The 17011-nt window shown below is 41.5% G+C and overlaps 1 protein-coding gene across 3 annotated transcripts in view; it reads left to right on the top strand.

Moving 5' to 3' along the window:
• Window positions 1–17011, top strand: part of LOC110495975 (neural cell adhesion molecule 2) — a 427423-nt gene that overhangs the window by 294666 nt on the left and 115746 nt on the right. For all 3 annotated transcript variants that reach the window (XM_021571546.2, XM_021571547.2, XM_021571545.2), the window contains exons 2-4: window positions 440–514; window positions 9270–9476; window positions 14230–14385. In XM_021571546.2, coding sequence (XP_021427221.1) covers window positions 440–514; window positions 9270–9476; window positions 14230–14385 — 438 coding nt within the window. The remainder of the gene's footprint in view (window positions 1–439; window positions 515–9269; window positions 9477–14229; window positions 14386–17011) is intronic.

Raw genomic sequence — 17011 nt, 5'->3', positions numbered from 1 at the left:
AATATTAAAAACAGCCAAATGCGTTTATTGTTGAATTATTTTAGGCTCCTTTCTCTTCTCTGTGCTGGAGTTCTTTTAAGAATAAAGTAGACTAGTGAAGGCAACATATTGTTGCATACTGGAAGACCAAAAGTCATCCAATTGTTATAATAGGATTTAAAGCAACAGCATACCCACGTGTGGTCAACTATTTCATCACAGTTTTGCGCTGCCCTTAGACACACATGGGAACTGGTCTTGATAAATCAATATTTTGATTATTTTGCTCTTCACTCGCAGTCACTTAATATCCTACTCCCGACCGGTCACGTTGTACAGCGCCAACTTTTTAAATCCAGTCACCCCCCCACCCCTCCATGTCTTATTCTCCTATGTTTTCTTAGTGAGTTTTTGTGTGTGTATATACTCATCTTTTTTCTCTTTCTCTCTCTCCTCACAGCTGTTCTGCAGGTATCCATATCCTTGAACAAGGTGGAGCTAAGTGTGGGAGAGTCCAAGTTCTTCAAATGCACAGGTAAGATGCCTATGGCAAAGAGAACATGCTTGTCTGTGTGTTAAATCAAATGTAAATGTGGATATGTCATCCTGAGTGTGTGGTGAGATGGGCGATGGGTTGGATGGAGGTGGTGGGGTTGTTGGGTGACATGGTTGCCCCCCATCCCACACACATCCTTCCAAACCAACGGTATCAACCCTCTCCCCAATCCCCCAGCCTTCAGCTAACCCCTTGCCCATCCCACCCTGTTGCAGATCCTGTCCTATCCGCCCCTGTTTGGGGGGTCTATGTGCCATGGACCCCAAGCCAAGTACCTGCAGCTCTGTAGGGTGGCAGTGTGGGCTGGCAGTGCTTTGTTCCACAGTTCCACCCCTGCTGTGTCCCTGTCTTCTTCTGCCAGCACATCACAACATGGAGCTAACAGCAGAGGAACAGGAAGGAAAGGGGCAGGGAGAAGGAATGGTTGAGGGTGGTGAGGGGAGTGAGGGGTGGAGATGGTGAGGAGAGCTTATGGACAGAGAAGAGAGGGACAGGGACAGAGGGTGGTTGGTTGAGGGAGATGTAGAGTGCGGAGAGTAGAGGAAGGAAGAGGAGAGGGGCAGGGAGAAGGGTGGGAGATGGGTAGGTGGAGAATAATGGGGTGAAAGTGGGGGAGAAATGGGTGAGAGGAGAGAAGAGGGACGGGAGAGAGAGAGGCGCACACACACACACACAGTGTACAATAACTAACCATGTGGGAACACATTTTCAGTCCAATTCAAAATCATATTTTGTCTAACCTTAACCCCAAAACCTAACCTTAACCCTAAAACACACACACACACACACACACACACACACACACACACACACACACACACACACACACACACACACACACACACACACACACACACACACACACACACACACACACACACACAGTCTTCTATAACTAACCTTGTGGGGGGACACAATTCAGTCCCATTCCAAATCCTATTTTCCCTAAACCTATCCCTAAACCTAATTATAACCCTAACACTAATTATAACCTTAACCCTAAACCCCCTAGAAATATAATTTTACCTTGTGGGGATTAACAAAATGTCCCCAGTTGGTCAAAACATTTCCGTTTATTATTCTTGTCAGGACCTCTGTCAAACTGCATGGTTTATCTACTAGCCATTTTTCACTGTTAAAAATAGTTTTATAGAGTTATGTCAGTGTTTAATCAGATGTCATTGCTAAGTGGTGCCTCTCAGTGCTCCACTCAGTCTCGAGTTACACTTTAACCATATTAACCAAATATGTTTTACTTCAGTTGAATACCTCTCCCAGAGACATACAATAGTTTTACCGGTGTCCCAGCCTTCAAAAAATCCCTGCACATCATGTTAGCTCAACAGATCCTTCTGCAGACAATATGGAGGATGCTGGAGAATGGAAGCTCTATAGCATATCCCTCCTCCGCTGGCCTCAATGACTGAGGATCTATTTATTGCCAGGGGGTGCAGTGACCTCTCAGTTCTCCTTTCACAGCCAAAGCAGTTCATACATACACACACCTGCACGGATACAGTGTACAAGCACACAAGCATACATAAACACGCACGCACTCACACACACAGAGTGAGAGCGAGAAGAAGTTAGTTAGGCAGAGAGAGAGAGAGAGAAAGAGAACCACTGAAGGAGCAGTAATTGTCTCATGTTTGTTGACTCTTTGGATGACTCCCAGAGTGTCCTGAAGTATTCTCTAAGAGTATGTGCATGTACCTGCGTGCGTGTGTCAGTGGAGGGGAGGACGGCTCGTAATAATGGCTGGAACGGAGCGAATTAAATGGCATCAAACACATAGAAACCAATTGTTTGATGTATTTGATACCATTCCACTAATTCCGCTCCAGCCATTACCACGAGCCCTTTCTCCCCATTTAAGGTGGATATCTATGCGCTTGACAGTTTACACTTCAAATGAACAGAATTACAGTTGGGTAGATATCCAGAAAGATTGATGGAAATACAGTACAAAACCAGTCAGTCCAATTGCACAGATCGAGGTCAAATATTATTAGTTATGCAAACATACTTAGTAAATGCTGTGCTTTTACCAGTAATTGTCTTTGATTAAGAAACTAAAACATATCAAATGGAAGTTTAAAGAGCAGTGAGACTGTATAGTATGTGGCCGGTGGGGATTTCCTTGTCTCATCGTGCACTAGCGACTCCTGTGGCGGGCCGGGCTAACCAGGTCGCCAGGTGCACAGTGTTTCCTCCGACACATTGGTGCGGTTGTGCTGTGTTAAGAAGCTGTGCGGCTTTGTTGGGTTGTGTTTCGGAGGACTCATGGCTTTCGACCTTCGTCTCTCCCGAGCCCGTACGGGAGTTGTAGCGATGAGACAAGATAGTAACTACTAACAATTGGATACCATGAAATTGGGGAGAAAAGGGGATAAAATTCACACACAACATTTTTAAAAAAAATGGTAGTCTGTCAGGTACTCAGCAGGAAGGTCTGATTTCTCTATTATAAAACAAGACCCAGATGGCAAATATAAAGACCCAGTCTATCTAAAAAACAGGAGGCCCCTTTACACTTCAATGTTGTGATGCAAAAATACTAGCAAAATGCATAGCACTCAGAATTAAACTTTTATATGACCATGCGGCTTACCTATAAAATGGTCTGATGGTGAAGTAGACATACTCGGTATTCACATCACAAAAGATATAAATAAGCTCTCCACAATGAATTTAGATAGAAAACTTGTAAAAATAGACAAGATCCTGCAACCATGGAGAGGTAAATACCTGTCTATTTATGGAAAAATTGCCCTGATTAACTCCTTAGTCATATCTCAGTTTATTCACTTACTTATGGCGCTGCCTTCTCCTGATGATTCATTTTTCAAATCATTTGAGCAAAAAATATTTTGCTTTATCTGAGACGCTAAACCAGACAAAATAAAATGAGCCTATCTATATAATGAATATGAATTGGATGGGTTGAGATTATTAAATATAAAAGCACTAAACCTCTCTCTAAAAGCTTCACTCATTCAGAAGTTTTATTTGAACCCTAAATGGTTCTCAAGCAGATTAATAAGAAAAGCTCATCCATTGTTTAAAAATGGCCTTTTTGCCTTTGTGCAGATTGCCATGTCTCATTTTTGATTAATTGAAAATGATACTTTTTTCAAAGTATCTGTCTTTTTCAAACAAGCATTGCAGAGCTGGCTGCAATTTCAAATTCATCCCCCTGAAAAGATAGAACAAATATTACTGCTGAACACAAATGTGCTGGTTGATAAAATACCTGTATTTATGGGAAAGATGTTTGAAAAGGGTATTTTGTTCTTAAATGATATTGTAAATTGTAATGGTAGAGTTATGTCCTTCGTGGAGTTGTACGGGAACGTCTGCTCAATCCAAGAGTACAACCAATTGATTACAGCATTGCCCCAAAAATGGAGGAGGCGGGTGGCAGCAGGAGGAGGTAGGGAACTGGTCTGTCTTCCCAATCTAAAGGATCAAAACAAAAAAATAGCATAAAAAGCATAAAAATATCATCAATAGGAAAGTATACCAGTTTCATTTGAGGACCAGGATGTTGACAACTGTGCCATACAGATTGCAAAATAATTGGGAAGAGATTTTTGATGTACCGATTCCATGGTACAGGGTGTATGAGTTGATATATAAAACAACGCAAGATTCAACACTTTGTGCTTTTCAGCTAAAATTATTATATATAATTCTTGCCACCAACAAAATGTTGAATATTTGGGGCATAAAATCATCGAAGCTCTGCAGATTTTGTTGTAAGGATACAGAATCAATAAACCATTTATTTAGGTATTGCCCTCAGGTAGCCTGTTTCTGGTCTCAGGTTCAGGAATGGCTGAAAATGCATAGCATTGATCTAAAATTGACCCTAGAAATAGTACTGTTAGGAGATCTGGAGAGACCGGGTCAGTCAATTACAAATATACTAATACTCTTAGTAAAAGTATTTATCTTCAACACCCAATCTGGAGATTCTATTTGATTAGATAGATTGAAATTGTATGTTAAACGTCATAGCATAGTTGAAAGATATGTGTTGCGTAGAAACACGAAGTGGGTGGCCAGCAGCGATAGATGGGATGGGCTGAGGGTTGGTATGTGGAATTGGAGACAAGTGGGAGTGGAGTTGCTGTGTAAGAGAGAGAATGATGGTCAAAAGATAAAGGGGGAAAAAAGTCTAAATAAAACATAATAAAAGGATATTTGAAGGACACTAAGTGGCAGTGTTTTTACAACTAATGCCGGTTTGCCTGAGGCTGATGCCGTGCAGATGTTTGTACACATGCATTTACACACACTCTCATTCAAATAAACACATACAAGAACACACATGTACATGTAATAGTGCCAGACATGCACACAAACATATACAGTTGGCATTGCTGTTATTTCAGTTGTCCTTGATGTCCTTTGTTTTACATTTATTATTTATTTTTATTTTTTTGCATTCTTGTTTTCTTCTGTCTTTTCCTTTTAGTCTTTCGTTCATTCTCTTGGTTGTTGGTGCATTGGGGGGGTTCTTGGGGGTGGGGAATGGAATTAATTGTTTGTTTGTTTTTTTCTGGTGGGGGACTGTGGGAGGGGTCTCGGATAGTTGAGGGACAGCTATTGGGGAACTGTCGGGGGATCTTGGAGGGTTCGGGTTTCACAAGATTGTGATCATGAAAAAGGAAACTACGACATATATTTTATATCACTATCATGCACACGTTCCCTCACACATAAGGATGGCTCTGTTGCGGAAAGACTGATACATGTTTGATAGTGTCTTGATGCTGTATTGATTGTCCTTCATGTTCTAATACTTTAATTTGACCCCTTCCTTGTGTTTTTTGTAATAAATATACAAAAAATATATATAAATAACTAAATAAAAAATTTAAAAGACTCGTTTCCAGCGTAGTGAGTTGGTCGCTGTGGCCGGAGAGCAAGGCCTCAACTTCGGCCAGTGTGGTAGTGTGAGATGCCACAGAACCCCGGATGGTTTCCACGGTTGCCTGAATTGCAGCCAGTGTAGCCGCCAGTGAGTTATTCAGCCATTCGGTGAGTTCTGCTACCAAACTTTCACGCGATTTTGCCAGCTCCCTGACAAGGATCTCCAGTGTTATCAGATTAGCCGTATCACCCGGAGTGGCTATTAAAGCCTACAATGGAGGTGGGGTGGTAGCCATTTTAGCTGAATTTGATTTGGTGGAATGTGAAGTTCTTTCCGTCGATTTTCCAAAGCGTGTGACTGGTTTCCTCATTCTAATTTAGGTGTACTATTACTGGGTAATTAAAATTACTTTTTAGGTATTGAGAAGTATGAATTTAGGCTCAATTGAGGATTATTTACAAAAATTGTCGGAGATTATACCTCGTGCGACTTCTTTCTACATTCCTCAACCGGAAGTCTCCTAAATTAATATCTAAAGGGCATTTTTCTTTATGGCAAATCTGATCTGTGAGAATATCTAAGGGGCTTTCATATCATTCTAAATGAATTAATAATAGTAATTGCTATGTTTAAAAAATTACGATATTTTGGAGATTTCATTTTCAAATAACAAAAGGTGAGTGAGAAAAGGGCCATTCTTGAATGCCTCACAAGTCCTCAACTGTCAGCTTCAATAAATAGTACCCGCAAAACACCAGTCTCACTGTCAACAGTGAAGAGGCGACTCCGGGATGCTGGCCTTCTAGGCAGAGTTCCTCTGTCCAGTGTCTGTGTTCTTTTGCCCATCTTAATCTTTTTATTGACCAGTCGGAGATATGGCCTTTTCTTTGCAACTCTGCCTAGAAGGCCAGCATCCCGGAGTTGCCTCTTCACTGTTGACGTTGAGACTGGTGTTTTGCGGGTACTATTTAATGAAGCAGGCTAGTTTTAGGACTTGTGAGACGTCTGTTTCTCAAACTAGACACTCGAATGTACTTGTCCTCTTGCTCAGTTGTGCACCAGGGCTTCCCACTCCTCTTTCTATTCTGGTTAGAGCCAGTTTTGCGCTGTTCTGTGAAGGGAGTAGTGCACATCGTTGTATGAGATCTTAAGTTTCTTGGCAATTTCTTGCATGGAATAGCCTTAATTTCTCAAAACAAGAATAGACTGACGAGTTTCAGAAGAAATTACTTTGTTTCTGGACATTTTGAGCCTGTAATCAAACCCACAAGTGCTGATGCTCAAGATACTCAACTAGTCTAAAGAAGGACATTTGTATTGGTACTTTAATCAGCACAGCTGTGCTAACATAATTGCAAAAGAGTTTTCTAATGATCAATTAGCCTTTTAAAATTATAAACTTGGATTAGCTAACACATTGTGCACTGGAACACAGGATTGATGGTTGCTGATAATGGGCCTCTGTATGCCTATGTAGATATTCCATTAAAAATCAGCCGCTTCCAGCTACAATAGTCATTTATAACATGAACAATGTCTACACTGTATTTCTGATACATTTTATGTTATTTTAATGGACAATACATTTGCTGTTCTTTCAAGGACATTTTTAAGTGACCCCAAACTTTTGAACGGTAGTGTATTTAAATATTTTTTTCAGAACATTAACCATGTGTGCTCTCTTGTTTTGTACTTTTCTGTAGTTTCGACCCAGTGATTCGTCTGACAAACAAATACATATTCATCCTGCAGGCCCAGGCATGGATCAAAGCTGGCGATAGTATTTGTATCATTGTTTTATTCACGAAAGCATAAAGATGTTAATGAAGAAGCCAAATTTGCCTCTGGATCCATCCCAGTTGGTTTTCTGTGGAACCATGTGTTTTTTCAGTGCAGCCTGTTGTCCAGGCCTTTGTCCTTTGATCTCCACGGATGGTTGTCGGCATGGTTGTATGCTCTGCAAAAACACATTCAAGTTTTTAGTACACAATTATCGATTTTATTACACAGTATGCCTACACATTGATAGGCTATATAATTGAAATTGCACTGAAACAGAATACTTTAATTTTGGTGATCCTCCCTTCTCTGGCTCATAATGGCTTATTTTGTATTCAAATCTATTGAATAAATGTATTAATTACAGTAATTTATCATTCTCATTCTCAGACTGGAAACGTTTTTTGCAAGAGTTCACGATCTCATTTTCAAGTCCTTGTTTAAATAATAGCAATATTTTGAAGATGATTTCATTTTAAAATACCCGAAAATCAGCGGTTGTAATCTGAATAAAGGCCAAAATATTTATTTATGTTTTTAGAGGGAGAGACCGTGCCTATTTTTAAAACAAGGACATGCCGGCCGGCCAAACCCTCCCCTAACCCAGACGACGCTGGGCCAATTGTGCACCGCCCCATCATGGTCGGATGTGATACAGTCGGGATTTGAACCAGGGTCTGTAGTGATGCTTCTTGCACTGAGATGCAGTGTCTTACATCATTGCGCCACTCGGGAGCCATGACCAAGATGACCAATATATATTGTCCTGAAACAGTATTTGCAGAATTCACAGCCTGCCACGCTTGTGAAAAACTGGGTTAATAATAATAATACTTTTCCCCCCTTCCACATGTTAAAGGTTCCAATTGATAAAGTTTTTTTTTTTATCAATTAGTATATTTGAGTTTAACCACACTATTTGTTGTAAGATTTGTTTTTTATTTTCTGTTTCATTAAATTGAAATTGCAAGCAACGTTCTATGGCTTGTTTTAAAAATAGCAATGTATGGCTGTTAATTTTCTGTATGGCTGTTAATTTTACATGTTTAATAGAAAACAAATCCATAAAACTAGCTTCGGTTAGAGATAGATGGAGGAGGCTAAAACGAAAACATATTCCTGGACAGCTGAACATCCTTATAGCGGAAATGATTTCGGATTTATTTTTGAAATCATCAAACAATCATGCTGTTGCCTCTAAAAAGGCCTCTTTTACCATTTCTCCATCCTGGAACAGTTTCTTGTGCTTTGCTAGTATGCGACTCACCCGGAATGATGCAATCGTGGTTGCCTTTGATTTTGAGCTGGGCCTTGTAAAGATCGATTGTTGGGCAGCTAGATGAGACTTCAACTCTTTTACTTTTCTCTTACGTAGTTCACTTTTACTTGGAAAGTCACTTTCATATTTATTGTGAGCGGTTTTGAAATGCCTCTTGACATTTCCCTTCTTACCAAGAGCTAAGCTTGAATGGCAGATCTTCCCACTCACGGTGAAAGTGGTAGATATTCGTTTTCTTGCTGCTTGGTCCAGCACTCATATTAAAAGCGTAACCGCAACTTCGTAGAAAAAAAACCGTCTGGAACATCAAAGAATATTCTGTTGCAGGTCTCGCAAGCGTGGAAATGGAAACGTGCTAACTGCAGACGGTTGCTATGGTAGCTACAGTTTGGAAAACAAATGCCAAATTGCCAAAAATATATTTTTAGTGCATACATTTTGAAAACTTTTTTGCGGTCTACTAGAAAGAAGTTTGCGATCGACCGGTCGACTACGATCGACGTTCTGGGCACTAATGCTCTCGAAAGTGTGAAAATCATTCAACTGCATTTTTCTCCTACTCGTCTCCAAAGTGGGATAACAAGTTTATCAAATTTCAAAGAGGCATAACTTTCCCATGTTGAACAAGGGCTGATTAATTGACCATTTATTTCAGGTGTGCTTATGAATATATAAGTGGAACTAATGGTGGGGTACTCAAGGGGAGGTTTGGGAAATACTGCTCTAAAGTCTAAGGCTTGGCTTAGTTATTTTTAGAGTTTCTTAATGTTACCTATAAGTTTTCTCTGTCCCACCAGTGATCGGAGAGCTGGTCAACCTGGAGTGGTTTAACCCCCAGGGGGAGCGCATCGTGTCGTCCCAGCGTGTGGCCCTGCACACCGGGGAGGACAGCTCCAGGCTGACCATCTATAATGCTGAGGTGGAGGACGCGGGCATCTACCGCTGCCAGGCCACCGACGCCCAGGGACAGACACAGGAGGCCACCATGGTGCTGGAGATGTACCGTGAGTGTCACTTACATGCATATGTAACAGAGGAGAACACACACACCACACTCTCTCCATTCCCTCTGTATCCATTCCAGCCTCTGTAGGGGTCCTTCAGATATACAAAGACATGAGTTGAATACATCGCCGTCTCCTCTGTTAGATCATAAAGATACACCATATTTACATTCCATTGCACCTCCGTAATAACTTGCCCATTAAAGAGTGTAGTGAATGTTCGCTAGGTCTGGTGGTGTGTGTGATGGATAGTATTTAATGTGTGCAGGCGAAGGAGGCAGGCTCTAATCGTATGGGAGAGGGAATCTTCTGTGGCCGTTAATGGGACGTGACACACGTAGGAGTTTTGCGGCTGGTAGCCATCTGGCAGACGCTTGATTTGAATTACAGGTGTGGTGTGTGTACTGTGTGTGTACAGTTGAAGTCGAAAGCTTTCATACACTTGTGTTGGAGTCATTAAAAATAATTTTTCCATCACTCCACAAATGTCTTGTTAACAAACTATAGTTTTGGCAAGTCGGTTAGGACATCTACCTTCTGCATGACAAGTAATTTTTCCAACATTTGTTGACAGTCAGATTATTTAACTTATAATTCACAGTATCACAATTCCAGTGGGTCAGAGTTTACATACACTGTGCCTTTAAACAGCTTGGAAAATTCCAGAAAGTGATGTCATGGCTTTAGAAACTTCTGATAGGCTAATTGACATCATTTGAGTCAATTGGAGGTGTACCTGTGGATGTACAGTGCCTTGCGAAAGTATTCGGCCCCCTTGAACTTTGCGACCATTTGCCACATTTCAGGCTTCAAACATAAAGATGTAAAACTGTATTTTTTTGTGAAGAATCAACAACAAGTGGGACACAATCATGAAGTGGAACGACATTTATTGGATATTTCAAACTTTTTTAACAAATCAAAAACTGAAAAATTGGGCGCGCAAAATTATTCAGCCCCTTCACTTTCAGTGCAGCAAACTCTCTCCAGAAGTTCAGTGAGGATCTCTGAATGATCCAATGTTGACCTAAATTACTAATGATGATAAATACAATCCACCTGTGTGTAATCAAGTCTCCGTATAAATGCACCTGCACTGTGATAGTCTCAGAGGTCCGTTAAAAGCGCAGAGAGCATCATGAAGAACAAGGAACACACCAGGCAGGTCCGAGATACTGTTGTGAAGAAGTTTAAAGCCGGATTTGGATACAAAAAGATTTCCCAAGCTTTAAACATCCCAAGGAGCACTGTGCAAGCGATAATATTGAAATGGAAGGAGTATCAGACCACTGCAAATCTACCAGGACCTGGCCGTCCCTCTAAACTTTCAGCTCATACAAGGAGAAGACTGATCAGAGATGCAGCCAAGAGGCCCATGATAACTCTGGATGAACTGCAGAGATCTACAGCTGAGGTGGGAGACTCTGTCCAAAGGACAACAATCAGTCGTATATTGCACAAATCTGGCCTTCATGGAAGAGTGGCAAGAAGAAAGCCATTTCTTGTGGACCTCCACAAGTCTGGTTCATCCTTGGGAGCAATTTCCAAACGCCTGAAGGTACCACATTCATCTGTACAAACAATAGTATGCAAGTATAAACACAATGGGACTACGCAGCCGTCATACCGCTCAGGAATGACGCTAGAGATGAACGAACTTTGGTTCGAAAAGGGCAAATCAAACTCAGAACAACAGCAAAGGACCTTGTGAAGATGCTGGAGGAACATGTACAAAAGTAACTATATCCACAGTAAAGCGAGTCCTATATCGACATAACCTGAAAGGCCGCTCAGCAAGGAAGAAGGCACCGCTCCAAAACCTGCCTTAAAAAGGCCAGACTACAGTTTGCACTGTACATGAGGACAAAGATTGTACTTTTTGGAGAAATGTCCTCTGGTCTGATGAAACATAAATAGAACTGTTTGGCAATAATAAATATTGTTATGTTTGGAGGAAAAAGGGGGAGGCTGCAAGCCGAAGAACCCCATCCCAACCGTGAAGCACGGGGGTGGCAGCATCATGTTGTGGGGGTGCTTTGCTGCAGGAGGGACTGGTGCACTTCACAAAATTGATAGCATCATGAGATACAATAATCTCAATAATCTAATTGTGTGAATATATTGAAGCAACATCTCAAGACATCAGTCAGGAAGTTAAAGCTTGGTCGCAAATTGGTCTTCCAAATTGACAATGACCCCAAGCATACTTCTAAAGTTGTGTCAAAATGGCTAAAGGACAACAAAGTCAAGGTATTGGAGTGGCCATCACAAAGCGCTGACCTATAGCGCTGTTCTTTGCGACTGCAAAGGCGTGTGAGCAAGGAGGCCTACAAACCTGACTCAGTTACGCCAGCTCTGTCAGGAGGAATGGGCCAAAATGCACCCCTTATTGTGGGAAGCTCGTGGAAGGCTACCCCAAAACGTTTGACCCAAGTTAAACAATTTAAAGGCGGTGCTACCAAATACTAATTGGGTGTACGTAAACTTTTGACCCACTAGGAATGTGATGAAAGAAATAAAAGCTGAAATAAATCATTCTCTACTATTCTTCAGAAATGTCACATTCTTAATATAAAGTGGTGATCCTAACTGACCTAAGCCAGGGAATTTGTACTAGGATTAAATGTCAGGAATTGTGAAAAACTGAGTTTAAATGTATTTGACTAAGGTGTATGTAAACTTCCGACTTCAACTGTATGTACATATGCACACGCTCTCATGCACGCACACACACGTACGCACACCCCCCTCTGGAAGGTGCTTACCTTTCTCTCCCTCTCCCCTACCTCCTCTCTCACACACCTTGTTACAGCGGCACCACAGCTTGGCAGCTGTATCCATGACAACATCAGTCAGCCACCGTTCAGCTCTGTGTGTTCAGTATGTATGAGCAGTAACAGGAAGATAGTCACCTAAAGGGCTTGAGCAGGCCAGTAGTAGCCAGCACCCACCTGAGGCTACATCGAACGTGATTTCTTGTGATAAACATAAACACCACATGTTACGAAAATTGGACAGCCACTTGAAATGTGCTGTACATTACCATTTGTGAGTGTTGACATTTCCAGAAGATGTCAACACACACCCACACACACGTGCACACGTCTTGACATTATCATATGTGTTCATGCATCACATCTCACAACCTGACAAAAGCTATCCATATTCAAACTCATATTATAACTTTTTTATAGCTCACGGATGAAAGACTATAATTTTCCGCACTGCTGAGTAGTTGACAAGTATAGTTTCCAGTGTCTATCTTTGAGCAACGGCCAACGGAGAACCATTTCAGACAGGAGACTTTGGAGGCAGTCGATGCCCCACCTGAGGGAGCTCCAAGAAAATTGTCATGTCACCCCTCTTTGACTGTTGCCCTTGCAGCTATATGGGCAAAATGACGGAAGGGAAATTCTCACTGTGTTACCAATTTGACGGTGTCAAGTGAGCGGTAGACTGTTACACGAGAGGATTTGTTTTTCTTACTGATTTTCTTGTCGAGCAGGGTAACGACAAAGGAGACGGGAAATGAAAATAAGTAGCGGGAGAACAAGGGAAAACAACGTGTTTGAATCCCAGGGAGAGAACTGGGGGAATGAGAGGGAGAGGGAATGAGAGGGAATGAGGGGAAGAGAGAAAGCGGGAGTGAGGGAATTAAATAGAGCGCGAAAGAGAGAGAAAAATGGAGAGAGAGTGGTGGAGGAATTTGAGATTTAGTGAGAGAAGGAGAGGGAGAGAATGAGATAAAGGGGGTAAGGGAATGAAAGGGAATGGCATAGCACAAGAGAGGGGGTGAGGGAATGAGACACAGAGAGAGAGAGGAGAGAGACCAAACGACGGATTGAGAAAATGAAAAACAAAATGTTTACAATGACAGCTCTAAAACGTGGAATGAAACCGGGCAGATGAGGAGGGTTGAATCTCACATTCAGAGTCAGGAGGACGCAAGGCACTTTAAAGAGCGGCGAAGAGAAAAAAGTATGTTTTGGAGAGCCGCCTGACATAAATCACTTTGAAAAATGCTAATGTGCTAGGTTGCAGAGTGATCTAGTGGATGGGACTGAAATAAATAAGGCCATGCATGTGATTTATGCACACTTTCATTTTGCCACACACAGTGGATAACCCTGTGCCAAACTCCACATGCCAAATACACACGCATGCACGTACACTCTTTTTTTCTCTCCATACAGCATACACACACGCCGTGTGATAAGTTGACGACACTAGCCACCACTACGGGTTCTGAGAGGTTTGTGGAGTGTTTTTTAAGAGAAGAGAAATGCAGGTCCCAAGTCAGCTTTCCCCAGGTGTAACCTATCCACCATCTGCCAGGGCTTGTCAGACAGGTGCCACAGCTTTAGACCGACACAAGTTGAATCAATCATTTGATTACAAACAGAACATTCGGGGTTGGAGGATTCATTCAATATGCTGTGGGAAAGTTAATGGGACTCTTTTAGAGCACAGAGAATCCGAGTTGTCTCAGTGCTGTAGAATTATAAACAATATGTAAAACAGTTTGTTCTATAGAATGGAGTTTACGCTCTACTCCACTGCAGGGTTTCCCTCAGTCAATACCGTTACTTGGGCTCTGTTCCAAAGTCCACACTCGCATACTACTTAGAATGAGGTGATGTATTTGCCATGCATTCTAAATGGTATACTTGTGTGAATATTGTAACATAAACTCTCTTGGAAAGACATCTCTAATGTGTCTTCAGTTCCTGTTACCTCATTTCCTATGTGACAGAGAAGCTGACGTTCCGCAACGTGAGGTCCCCCCAGGAGTTCCGTCACGACGAGGCGGCAGAGGTCGTGTGTGATGTCATCGCCTCCCCGGCACCCGCGGTCACTTGGTTCTACCAAAAGGGCTTCAGGAGCATGGAGATCACAGAGGAGCACTACAGTAAGTCTGCTTATGGTCATTTGATACATGCTGCCTCTGTTGATGTGTTGGTAAACCTTATTTGCTTGTTAAAATGCCTAACTTTGTAACGTGCTTACTGTAGCTACCATAATAGCAACATAACTTAACTCATGAAAAGTAACCTATTGAGCAGTACAGGCCATATAGAAATCAAGTGATATTTTCATGTGAAAATGTCATTGGATTTTTTTTATGGGCCCACTCCTTGATGTTATTTTACAGTCTGCTTTTAATGAAGCAGCTGATAATTACATTATCATTGATATCAGGAGACAATTAACAGGTTTGCTAGCGCATCAAAAAATGTAACATCTAATCAATTCAGTTTACATGTCAGATTGCTTCACACGCCATTTTGAGACATATCAGTTTAATAAATGCGCTTACTGTAGAACATGGGTGTGGCCCAAATTGCACTCTATTCCCTATGTAGCCCTATGGGCCCTGTTCATATGCAGTGCACTGTATAGTGACAAGGGTGTCATTTGGGATGTAACCTATTTAAACAAACCACTGTTATGAAAAATGTATTCCCCAGATTCTGTCAGGGGTTTGACGCTATAAATAGCAAGTTCTAGCAATAAAAGCCAAAGCATGTGATTTCATTAAACATATTGTTGGACAATAAAGCATGTTAACAAGCCTGCCTAGAAGATTTAGAGTAGAGGATGCAAATGTATTTTGGTGGTCCGATGCTCGCTTCCATGCTTTCTTCCTTCTTCCTCTTACAGTGGGGCAAAAAGTATTTAGTCAGCCACCAATTGTGCAAGTTCTCCCATTTAAAAAGATGAGAGAGGCCTGTAATTTTCATCATAGGTACACTTCAACTATGACAGACAAAATGAAGAAAACAAAATCCAGAAAATCACATTGTAGGATTTTTTATTAATTTATTTGCAAATTATGGTGGAAAATAAGTATTTGGTCAATAACAAAAGTTTATCTCAATACTTTGTTATATACCCTTTGTTGGCAATGACAGAGGTCAAACGTTTTCTGTAAGTCTTCACAAGGTTTTCACACACTGTTGCTGCTATTTTGGCCCATTCCTCCATGCAGATCTCCTCTAGAGCAGTGATGTTTTGGGGCTGTTGCTGGGCAACACGGACTTTCAACTCCCTCCAAAGAATGTCTATGGGGTTGAGATCTGGAGACTGGCTAGGCCACTCCAGGACCTTGAAATGCTTCTTACTAAGCCACTCCTTTGTTGCCCGGGTGGTGTGTTTGGGATCATTGTCATGCTGAAAGACCCAGCCACGTTTCATCTTCAATGCCCTTGCTTATGGAAGCAGATTTTCACTCAAAATCTCACGATACAGGCCCCCATTCATTCTTTCCTTTACACGGATCAGTCGTTCTGGTCCCTTTGCAGAAAAACAGCACCAAAGCATGATGTTTCCACCCCCATGCTTCACAGTAGGTATGGTGTTCTTTGGATGCAACTCAGCATTCTTTGTCCTCCAAACATGACGAGTTGAGTTTTTACCAAAAAGTTATATTTTGGTTTCATCTGACCATATGACATTCTCCCAATCTTCTTCTGGATCATCCAAATGCTCTCTAGCAAACTTCAGATGGGCCTGGACATGTACTGGCTTAAGCAGGGGGACACGTCTGGCACTGCAGGATTTGAGTCCCTGGCGGTGTAGTATGTTACTGATGGTAGGCTTTGTTACTTTGGTCCCAGCTCTCTGCAGGTCATTCACTAGGTCCCCCCGTGTGTTCTGTGATTTTTGCTCACCGTTCTTGTGATAATTTAACCCCACGGGGTGAGATCTTGCGTGGAGCCCCAGATTGAGGGAGATTATCAGTGGTCTTGTATGTCTTCCATTTCCTAATAATTGCTCCCACAGTTGATTTCTTCAAACCAAGCTGCTTACCTATTGCAGATTAAGTCTTCCCAGCCTGGTGCAGGTCTACAATTTTGTTTCTGGTGTCCTTGGACAGCTCTTTGGTCTTGCCCATAGTGGAGTTTGGAGTGTGACTGTTTGAGGTTGTGAACAGGTGTCTTTTATACTGATAACAAGTTCAAACAGGTGCCATTAATACAGGTGACGAGTGGAGGACAGAGGAGCCTCTTAAAGAAGAAGTTACAGGTCGGTGAGAGCCAGAAATCTTGCTTGTTTGTAGGTGACCAAATACTTATTTTCCACCATAATTTGCAAATAAATTCATTAAAAATCCTACAATGTGATTTTAAGGATTTTGTTTCTCATTTTGTCTGTCATAGTTGAAATGTACCTATGATGAAAATTACAGGCCTCTCAACTTTTTAAGTGGGAGAACTTGCACAATTGGTGGCTGACTAAATACTTTTTTGCCCCACTGTATATCTTCCTTCCTTCATGTCTACTGAATAGTGAAAGAACAGAATATTATTCCTCCATTATGTCTTTCTACTTTTTATATAGTTTTTTTGTTTGTTCCCATTTTGTTGTGATCTGTGGAAAGAAGATCTTTCTACTTCCTTCTCTCGTGACCGCTGAAAAGTCACAGTACACAGTTCCACCTTAATTATCTTTTCTTTCTTTATTTTGTATTATCTCTTCACTTACTTTTTATGTGCTTATGTTGTTGACATACAGTATGTGGGGATATGAAGGGG

Source organism: Oncorhynchus mykiss, chromosome 18, assembly GCF_013265735.2.
Source record: "Oncorhynchus mykiss isolate Arlee chromosome 18, USDA_OmykA_1.1, whole genome shotgun sequence".
Lineage (NCBI taxonomy): Eukaryota > Metazoa > Chordata > Actinopteri > Salmoniformes > Salmonidae > Oncorhynchus > Oncorhynchus mykiss.
This window is presented reverse-complemented; position numbering and strand designations above follow the sequence as displayed.